This window comes from Notothenia rossii (genome assembly GCF_949606895.1).
Source record: "Notothenia rossii genome assembly, chromosome: 9".
NCBI lineage: Eukaryota > Metazoa > Chordata > Actinopteri > Perciformes > Nototheniidae > Notothenia > Notothenia rossii.
This window is the reverse complement of record NC_136907.1, coordinates 982,032-992,968: the sequence shown is the minus strand read 5'-3', so window position 1 is coordinate 992,968 and position 10,937 is coordinate 982,032. Positions and strand designations below refer to the sequence as shown.

At 41.7% G+C, this 10,937-nt stretch overlaps 1 protein-coding gene across 2 annotated transcripts; it reads left to right on the top strand.

Annotated features, from left to right (window-relative positions):
- Window positions 1-446: 446 nt before the first annotated feature.
- Window positions 447-9,111, top strand: LOC307018811 (polyunsaturated fatty acid lipoxygenase ALOX8-like). Of its 2 annotated transcripts, none has more exons than XM_079649252.1 (7): window positions 447-479; window positions 2,828-3,003; window positions 3,170-3,392; window positions 4,029-4,110; window positions 4,911-5,000; window positions 7,802-7,917; window positions 8,529-9,111. In XM_079649252.1, the coding sequence occupies exons 2-7, from the start codon at window positions 2,848-2,850 to the stop codon at window positions 8,717-8,719; spliced, it is 858 nt and encodes a 285-aa protein (XP_079505378.1). In that variant the 5' UTR covers window positions 447-479; window positions 2,828-2,847; the 3' UTR covers window positions 8,720-9,111. The 2 variants fall into 2 exon arrangements, with proteins under 2 accessions (XP_079505378.1, XP_079505377.1); XM_079649251.1 differs by lacking the exon at window positions 447-479 and adding an exon at window positions 1,262-2,682.
- Window positions 9,112-10,937: the final 1,826 nt, after the last annotated feature.

Genomic DNA, 10,937 nt, shown 5'->3' with positions numbered 1-10,937 from the left:
ATCCAAACCAGATGTGTCTGCATATTTTAGCTTCTCTGTCTGCGTAAAACTTGAAATCTAATATCTTTCTGTATTGTGTCAAATTTTGGTCGGGTTATCATCATCTCTACATATTTATAAATCTAATAAAATAAAGTAGTTTTGTGAATTATTTAAAAACTAAAATCACTGGTTCCACTGGGGCTCGAACCCAGGACCTTCTGCGTGTAAAGCAGACGTGATAACCGCTACACTATGGAACCTGCTGCCATTTCAGTGACGTACTTCCCCTATTAATAGATTGTTATAGCTTTATAAGCTACTGAATTAATATGGTTTAGAATTAAAGTTTGAATATTCAATGAATCAGCTCGGAGTCGCCCAGGCGTTGAATCAATAGGAAGAGGATGTGTTGTGGTGGGCGAGGCTTAAATATAGAGATTTACCTGCAGCTGCCGTTCAGCAATCTGACAGAGAGAAGAGAAGTGATCACTCTGCAGGTAAGCTTACCATTCTGTCTCTTTGTGTGTCTTTCTGTCTGTCTCTCTGTCTGTCTGTCTGTCTGTCTCTTTGTGTGTCTGTCTGTCTGTCTCTCTGTCTCTCTCTCTATCTCTCTGTCTATCTCTCTGTCTCTCTGTCTGTCTGTATGTCTGTCTGTCTGTATGTCTTTCTCTCTCTGTCTCTCTGTGTGTCTGTCTGTCTGCCTGTCTGTCTGTCTCTCTGTGTGTCTGTCTGTCTGTCTGTCTGTCTGTCTGTCTGTCTGTCTGTCTGTCTGTCTGTCTGTCTGTCTGTCTCTCTCTCTCTCTCTCGCTCTCTCTCTCTCTCTGTGTCTCTGTCTGTCTGTCTGTCTGTTTGTCTCTCTGTCACTCTGTATGTCTGTCTGTCTGTCTCTCTGTCTCTCTGTCTGTATGTGTCTCTGTCTGCCTCTCTGTCTCTCTGTCTGTCTGTCTGTCTGTCTGTCTGTCTGTCTGTCTGTCTCTCTGTCTCTCTGTCTGTATGTGTCTCTGTCTGCCTCTCTGTCTCTCTGTCTGTCTGTCTGTCTGTCTGTCTGTCTGTCTGTCTTTCTGTCTGTCTGTGTCTCTGTCTGCCTCTCTGTCTCTCTGTCTGTCTGTCTGTCTGTCTGTCTGTCTGTCTGTCTGTCTGTCTCTCTGTCTGTCTGTCTCTCTGTCTGTCTGTCTCTCTGTCTACAGAAACAGGATTTTTGTATAAGTTGCATTTAATGTAATCATAAGTATTTGTTGTGTTCCGTCCTGTGTTTCTATATTCAAGGAAATTAACAGAAAGCTTCCTCTCTTATGTTCAGTTTGAGTACAGGTGTGTGTGCGGACAGGTGTGCAGGAAGTGGGTTTGATATGAAGGGATGCAGTGTTTTTCTGTGGCTCAGCGCTAACGCTAACTGTCGCTCATTTCCAAGTCAAATGCCAGGCAGGTAAACAAATGAGCAGAAGTCCTAACAACCTTTATAATACCAGATAACATCACATCTGGCAGGTATAGATTTACCACCACAGCATTTGGTTTTGATACAACATCAAGAACAGGGTCTTTAAAACTTGTGGGGAAAACTCCTGAAGCAATGGGAGTCAGGACTCAGAGGGACACGAGGAGAGCTGGAGCTTTGACGGCAAACACTGACGGTTTATTTGGAGCTTCGGCCGGAGAATTCACAAGAGATGGTGTGTCACGGTCTGACCACACGGTAGAGATGCCACAATCAATTCTGAAGAGCCCTCCTGTAGCTCCAGGTTTAACTAACTCGGAGTGTAATAATCAACATTCTTCAATAGATAGACTAAACAGCTGAGGACACTGAATCACAGTTGTTGTCTCTTATGGCTCGGGGTCATCTACACCCCGAGAAGAATGTGTTCCAGGTGTCCCACAGCAATAACTATCTCTGACCGACAGTTGCCCGGTCACAAACCGGTAACAACCACAAAATGCTAGGGCAGCCCCTCCTTAAGGGAGATAGCGGCTGATCAAGGTGGAGCATCTGTGTTAGAGGGCGAAAGGTAAACGTGTACACAGAATTTTTCCCCGACAAAACTCATTTCAAAAGAGCATTTAATAAACCCTCGCACTACGGGTAAACACAAATTAACTAACGGATATCACAATGAAACGTCCCATCATCATTACTGACCTTAACACAGTAACTTTTTTTATTACAAGTTTTCTGACATGTTTAAGTATACTGATAAGGCATGTAACGCTAAATCGGGGAGCTTATAGTGCTGCAGAGAGCTGGAACAATCCTTCAAATCCAAATTCAAGTCCACGTTAATTCCTCTGGGGCCATTTATAAAAAAAACGACTTGTATTTTGAATATTGCGACCGTTCCCAAGGCGAGGAAACAGTATTTTAACCGTTTTTAACAGTTTTAACCACCAGATCAACGTCAGGGATTATGGTTTTATTGAATGATTTGTTTTTGAAGCTTCTTTGTGTGTGGGTCTTATTAGAAATAATTGTTGACACTAAAAACCACATTAATGCTAATACTAGTCTTCTATGTTAGCATAATCAGTTAGCCGGCACCAGTATAGGCCTACTTCCTCCAAGCTTCTGAGTACTTCCTGACGTCTACATTTGGTTTCAATGTGGTTCAAATGTATTTCCTGTTTCCACTTTTTCTGATTTCCCTGGTATATTCAATTATCTGCAGAACTATCAGGAGAAATATAGAGACACAAACAGACAGAGTGAGTAAAATAACCTCCTGAACATGAGTTTTATTTACATCAATCTAAAATAAGTCACGTTATTGTTGAAAATCAGCCATGCTAACAACTTAGCCTATAAAGCTAACAGTCTTAAGGTTGTTTACGTGGTTTGTTTCCTTGTCAGCGTCTCGTCTCGTCGTCACGATGGCTTCCTGTCAGGATTTCGAGGTGACGGTGCACACCTCACCTGGTCTCACCTGTGGGACCTTCAGCCGCCTGTGGATCAATCTGATTGGCTCTGAGGGCGAGACTCCGCCCATCGCCGTGAACGAGGGCGACTGCCATCTTCTGCCGGGGTCGGTGAGTTTCATGAAGACATAGAAAAGAAAGAGCCGGTTCCAAGTTGCCGCCGTCTTGGATTTTTTTGTGGCTGTTTTTTCACAAGAGTTTATTTTTCCAATTGAAGTTCTTCTTTTATCCACTTGGTGTCCGTGTACTGAACGATGTCTTCTCCTGTCCCGTTCAGTCGTGTGCGGTTCTGGTTCGGACCGAGGCTCCTCTGGGTCGCCTGCTCCTTGTCCGGCTCCGTCTGGACGCTCGGACCGGCTTCCCCGACCTGGACTGGCACTGCAGCCGGGTCGAAGTCTGCAGGCCGTCAGAACCAGAGAAAGATCCAGAACAGCAGGTGTTTCTGTGCGACCAATGGCTGCGACCAGCAGGGGGCGACGTGGAGCTGCGCAGCGGAAAGTGTGCGTTAACTTTAGAGGAGAAGAGGAATCTTTAAAAATAAACTTTCATTTATATTTTTGCTCATCCATGGCTAAAACATGCATATAAAAATGATTATGATTAAGTGTATATATTGCACATTACAGGTGTATCGCTGTGAAGGCATACTTGCCAACCTTGAGACCTCAGAAATCGGGAAAAATGGGGGGGGGGGGGGGGGGGGTGCTAGTGGATCGCCGGAGCTGTTACAACTACAATAAGCAATTTAATGTTAATCTAAGTGCAATGCCTTGCGGCCTGTAGCACCATCCTTGATGGAGCATATGTGTGGGCTGGACCAGGAAAGGAGTGAGCAGAGAGTAGAGTATAGTTGTCGATTCTTGTTCTGTTTTCTGTGACTATCTGCCTCACCCTGACAGACTTTGAGTTGCGTGCGCTACTAAAGAGATGTGTTACCATGGAAACCAAACAATGGTGTAGCTGTATTAAAGTCTGAGTGGAAACAGTCCTGAGTAAATCTGATTTTGTCAGAAATCGGGAGAAATATGACCCCGGGAGGAAACCGGGAGGGATGACAAGTATGTGTGAAGGTGTCACTTTGGGCTCTTCTGTGATTGTTTAATATTTAAAACAATTCTTGTATTATTCCTCCTCAGTGTGTTTGCTGCAGGACGAGACGGAGGAGAAGCTGAAGCAGCAGAGACTCAGACATCTGCAGAACCAACAGAAGATCATCCGGTAAAACAGAAAGCATGCAGTCCAACAGTCTGAGAAACATTCCACCTGCCCATAAGACCTGAAAGCTAATGTCCCTTTGACTTGAAAACACAAACTGTCCTTACATGTCCCGCCCTACTCTGCCTCTCATTGGCTTACCCTGATATTCTAACCAATCACAGTCTTCATGCCAACATCTAACCAAAAAGGCAATGAGTAAGGCAAGTTTGTTTATACAGAACCTTTCAACACAAGGCAATTCAAAGTGCTTTACAAAAATGAAACATATTAAAACTAAGAATACTGTGAGTACTCAGAGGGTGGCAGGGATAGGAAGCCAAAATTGATCTTTTAGTTAAGAGAAGCTGATGACAAAACACCAGAACGCAGAAACAAGGGGACCAGGGAAAACAGCGAAAACATAAAAACTGAGGATAAACATCAACCTGGACATGGAGCAGGACACACACACACACACACACACACACACACACACACACACACACACACACACACACACACACACACACACACACACACACACACACACACACACACACACACACACACACACACACCGTTGGCCATCAGGAGCACCTCAGGGTTCAGTATATTGCCCAAAGACACATCGACATGTTGACTGCTGGTTCTGGGATCGAACCAACGACCTGCTGGTTGAAAGCCGACCACACAGCCTCTGAATGCTCTGAATGTTTTCCATGTGTGTTGAAAGCTGCTGTATGTATAATCTTGCTTGCCTAAAATCAAATAGCTAAGTCTCTTTAGTGAGTCTGACATTGAGACAAACTCCGTTGTTGCAGATGGCGTCAGTTCGTGGCCGGCACCCCGCAGTGTTTGGACCTGAAGAGTGTGTCTGAACTCGGGCCGAACCTCAGCTACACACACAGGAGGTGAAGCAACACACACACACACACACACACACACACACACACACACACACACACACACACACACACACACACACACGTTGAAGGTCTCCTATTATACTATTGTTGGGCATATATTATAGGTCTCAGATATATAAAAAACACCCCAAACAGAGCCTTTTTGTCCGTTCGGGTCTTGGAAGACCGGAAGCTGTGGGGTTCATAAAAACATGTTCTTACTCAATATCAAGCCACAATTATTGCTTTTATTTTAAATCCTATAATGTCTGACTTTTTTGTCGTCTGTGAGGAAAAGAAATGGCTCAGATCCTCAGGATACTGAAATCTGTATTTTTTAAATCTTTTTTTCCTTCTAATTTGTTATTCTTTTCTAAATAACACTCTGATATTTACTCACCAATAACACACAATTATCCTTGTTTTTATTTATTTGTTTGATTCCATAATCTCTGGGTTTTTTGGCGTCCGTCAGGAACTGAATTTCAAAATAAAAATAACCGGAAACAGACGTAGGCATTTCGAGTGATTACCCAAGATCCTCAGCTATGGTTTAAGCTCGCTGTTTGGATGTTTTAGCCACAATGCATGCTGGGATTTGGTGTTTATATGATATGAAATCGGAAAAACATTTTTTTTAAATAAAATAATACTTAATTCCGAGTGTTCTTGCTTTTCTCTTTGAAAGTCATCACATAACGGCATTGTAATACACGGTTCGGCTGCATTACATATTACAGATCTGCCCTGGTTCTTTATTTATAGAGCCCTGCTGAGAAGACCTTTGGACAAACTGGAAGAAATGCCGCCGAAACTGAATACGTGACGTGGATCATAAATATATCAGCAATTAAACAACATCTTCAATTTCTCTGAAAAACAGAAACAGAAAAACGAATTAACCTTTATTTAAACATTAAAGAATACTTTAGATTAACGTCTTCTTTTAAATAAGAAAAAAGCTTTGGGGGTATCTACAGATAAATATTAAGCCTGACAAAGTACTTAACGTCTAATATATTGCTTTCCTGTAATGTTAACTATGAAGCACTTATTTTAACTGATATTAAACACATTAATTATACTCTTATGTAGATAGTATAAGAAATGTGCAGAATGACAGTTTCATGCTGGAGGTATGCACACATATTGATAGATGTCTTGTAATGCACTGTTGAGGAACCTGAGACCCAAGTCTTTCATTCATTGCATAATTACACCGTAGTTGTATATACTACAATATGTCAATAAACCTTAGGAAATCTTGAAATCTTGAAAGGGATGTGCAAAATAGCAATTATATACAGTTTTTAATGAACTATTAGTAGAGAATAACGAGTAATGAATATACTTGATTACTCGTTTCCATTCATGTCAATTGCAGATAAATGTTTAGTCTTCTCAAGCTCCAACTATCAAATATCTCTCCTGGTTGTTGGCACTTGAAAATCACCTTCCCTGAATTTGACTCAGGTGTAACTAAAGTCTGCTTTAAGGGTTGTTTATATTTCACGTCATTAATCAGAATCTGCAAAGTAACTAAAATAAATGTAGTGGAGTGAAAATACCAGGTTAACCTCTGAATTGTAGTGGAGTAGAATTACAAAGTAACAATGAGCTGTCATGTGGGTATATATTAATGCTGCGCATTATGGATACAAGCGATTTTCACCCTTTTATTAATTATATGTTTTTCATTTGATAACACCAATGTCATGGCAACTTCTAATTGTGGGAAAAAAGAAAACGTTCAGTAGAGACGTCCCATAGAACATTTTGTGAAACACAATATCCAGCATGTGTAATTCTGGGGGGGGGGCGTTCAGTTCCAGTTTTGGAAAGTCTGGCGTGGTTTCGTTCCATTTCAAACAGCTGTTTGACGCTAGGCTAACCTTGGCGCACTGCCACTCAAACATCCAGCTCTGAGCCATTTCTTTTCCTCACAGACGACAAAAAAAGTCAGACATTATAGGATTTAAAATAAAAACAATAATCGTTGCTTGATATTGAGTTAGAACATGTTTTTATGAACCACACAGCTTCCGGTCTTCCAAGACCCGACCGGACAAAAAGACGTGCTGCAGGCACGAAACATACCACGAATACAAATACATGGCTTTTAAAATCGTTCTGTGTGACACGAAAAAAAGGGGAACATCGTCTTGGTGAACACGAATCAATAGATTACATGACGTGACTATAACACGAAATGCTGTGAGACTGGGTTGTCCAAACCACATCAAGGATTCTCTCTGAAACAGGATGGAGCTCAAACTCTCTCTCTCTCTCAGGTTCACCTCAAGGTGACTTCCTTTTGATTTCCTGCTTCTTCACACACACTCTCTCCAGTACAGGTTAGCTCTGAGTGTTAGCATGCTAATGTAAACACAGACCATATTGATTCCAGAACACGTCTCATTGTTTCTGACAGCAACCTTTCTGATTGGCCCGTGGGGGTAAAGCCCGCCCACATTTTAGTAATGTGGTCATGACGCAGCAAATCTGGATCAGCTCCGTTGTTCCCCCGTTTTTAGAGATGTGGGTACGGAGGAGAAGAGAGAGGGGTTTATTTCCTGACACTTTGAGAGTCTCCTGACACACAGGGGACACACCGGGGACACACCGGGGACACACAGGGACACACGGGGACACACCGGGGACACATGGTGATGTAGAGAAGACATCAGAAAGGGCATTTTGCATGATAGGCGACCTTTGATGCCCATCCTGCCTGCAGTGTGTTCTCTAACAGGAAGTAAAGAGTGTGTGTTCTCTAACAGGAAGTAAAGAGTGTGTTTCCTCCTCAGTCCGGCTGTGAACCTTCGTAACCTGAAGGGTTTCTCTGAGCGCTCCGAGGCCTGGACCAGCTTCAGAGAGCTGGAGACGCTGTTCGCTCACAACGGGAAACACAACGCCGTCGCCAGTAAGAACCAGAACAACAACCCATGGATGTTTAATAAGAGCTGGATACAGCGTTGGAGGCGGGGCTTGTTCTTTCCTATGAGAGCTGCTCAATGGCCTGAGATTTTCGAGGGCAAAACGTCACAGATTACCCATCATGCCTTGCTGTCAGAGCAGAAGTACCAGTATGTAGCTCATAGAGCGCAGTAGAGTCTCCCCTTAAGCCCCGCCTCCTGTCATTAAGCCCCACCCCCGATCTCGGGTCAGTAGAAATAATGGAGAGAGAAAATAAATCTAGATTCGGCTTTTAACGCATTTTACAACTCTAAAAGCCGAATGATTCTAGTAAGGGCTATAACAGTGTTCATGCTGGGTAGTTTATTTAGTTAAAAAAAATGATCCGCTGATTTACAGACGTCTCTTTCCCAATGTTAGTCAATGGGAAAAAGTATTTCTGGGCCCAGTGACGTCACGGACTGATACGGAAGTTGTAGTACCGCCGTTTGGACACAACAAATATTTTCCTCAGAGTCTGGAGCACTTCTTGGGGGCTTGGAACAACCCAGTAAAAATAAATGACTTCCTGTCTGTCTTCTTCTGTTGATCTATCCCGCGGTGTTTCCTCTCTCTCAGGCTTTGTGCAGGCTCACTGGAGGGAGGACTGGTATTTTGGGCACCAGAGTCTGAACGGCTGCAACCCTCTGATGGTGCGTCAGATCCACAGCCTCCCTGACAACCTGTCTGTCACAGAGGAGATGCTCCGCCCCTTCCTGTCTGCAGGCTCCTCCCTCCAACAGGAACTACAGGTCTGTATACCGCCCTGAAGATACACCTGTCAGAACATTTCACTTCCATTGTAATTTCATTACCAGAGGAGGGAAGTAGTGGAGTACAAATACTTCGTTACTGTCCTTAAGTACATGTTTCTGGTATCAGTACTTTACTCCACTACTTATTTTCCTGACGACTTTTTACTTTGACTTCTTACATGTTGAACTCAAATACCTGTACTTTCTACTTCTTACATGTTGAACTCAAATACCTGTACTTTCTACTTCTTACATGTTGAACTCAAATACCTGTACTTTCTACTTCTTACATGTTGAACTCAAATACCTGTACTTTCTACTTCTTACCTGTTGAACTCAAATACCTGTACTTTCTACTTCTTACATGTTGAACTCAAATACCTGTACTTTCTACTTCTTACATGTTGAACACAAATACCTGTACTTTCTACTTCTTACATGTTGAACTCAAATACCTGTACTTTCTACTTCTTACATGTTGAATCCAAATACCTGTACTTTCTACTTCTTACATGTTGAACTCAAATACCTGTACTTTCTACTTCTTACATGTTGAACCCAAATACCTGTACTTTCTACTTCTTACATGTTGAACCCAAATACCTGTACTTTCTACTTCTCACATGTTGAACCCAAATACCTGTACTTTCTACTTCTTACATGTTGAACCCAAATACCTGTACTTTCTACTTCTCACATGTTGAACACAAATACCTGTACTTTCTACTTCTTACATGTTGAACTCAAATACCTGTACTTTCTACTTCTCACATGTTGAACTCAAATACCTGTACTTTCTACTTCTCTCATTTTCCAAACAGGCTGGTTCCTTTAGTCTGAATGTGTGTTTGGTGGCGTGATCATTATTATTTAGAGTCATTGCGTGCCTATTGATTTGAACACGATCCGAGTATCCATCATTTCCTGGTCTTCTCTAAAGAAGAGGGACCAATGGAAACGTTGTCATGTTGCCGTTGGTCACCATGGAAACATTCATTAGCTAACAATGACATTATTGTTCTATTAATATAAAGGGAGGTCAGGTACTCTTTAAAACAGCTGCTAGTTATGGGTACTTTTTACTGAAGTACATTTCAAAGCCTCTTTACTTTGACTTGAGTAAAGAAGTTTAGTCAGTACTTCTACTTTCACCAGAGTATTTTTAAACACGAATATGTGTACTTCTACTTGAGTAAAGGATGTGTGTACTTCTACTTGAGTAAAGGATGTGTGTACTTCTACCTGAGTAAAGGATGTGTGTACTTCTATTTGAGTAAAGGATGTGTGTACTTCTATTTGAGTAAAGGATGTGTGTACTTCTACTTGAGTAAAGGATGTGTGTACTTCTACTTGACTAAAGGATGTGTGTACTTCTACTTGAGTAAAGGATGTGTGTACTTCTACTTGACTAAAGGATGTGTGTACTTCTACTTGACTAAAGGATGTGTGTACTTCTATTTGAGTAAAGGATGTGTGTACTTCTATTTGAGGAAAGGATGTGTGTACTTCTACTTGACTAAAGGATGTGTGTACTTCTATTTGAGTAAAGGATGTGTGTACTTCTACTTGACTAAAGGATGTGTGTACTTCTACTTGAGTAAAGGATGTGTGTACTTCTACTTGACTAAAGGATGTGTGTACTTCTACTTGACTAAAGGATGTGTGTACTTCTATTTGAGTAAAGGATGTGTGTACTTCTATTTGAGGAAAGGATGTGTGTACTTCTACTTGACTAAAGGATGTGTGTACTTCTATTTGAGTAAAGGATGTGTGTACTTCTACTTGAATAAAGGATGTGTGTACTTCTACTTGACTAAAGGATGTGTGTACTTCTACTTGAGTAAAGGATGTGTGTACTTCTACTTGACTAAAGGATGTGTGTACTTCTACTTGACTAAAGGATGTGTGTACTTCTATTTGAGTAAAGGATGTGTGTACTTCTATTTGAGGAAAGGATGTGTGTACTTCTACTTGACTAAAGGATGTGTGTACTTCTATTTGAGTAAAGGATGTGTGTACTTCTACTTGACTAAAGGATGTGTGTACTTCTACTTGAGTAAAGGATGTGTGTACTTCTACTTGACTAAAGGATGTGTGTACTTCTACTTGACTAAAGGATGTGTGTACTTCTATTTGAGTAAAGGATGTGTGTACTTCTATTTGAGGAAAGGATGTGTGTACTTCTACTTGACTAAAGGATGTGTGTACTTCTACTTGAGTAAAGGATGTGTGT

Bases quoted from the DNA above. Each gene is read 5' to 3' on its own strand.
- LOC307018811 (XM_079649252.1), top strand. From the start codon at position 2,848: ATGGCTTCCTGTCAGGATTTCGAGGTGACGGTGCACACCTCACCTGGT. The intron at 3,393-4,028 runs GTGCGTTAACTT...ATTCCTCCTCAG, and splicing joins GGAGCTGCGCAGCGGAAAGT to TGTGTTTGCTGCAGGACGAG. The intron at 7,918-8,528 runs GTAAGAACCAGA...CCTCTCTCTCAG, and splicing joins GAAACACAACGCCGTCGCCA to GCTTTGTGCAGGCTCACTGG.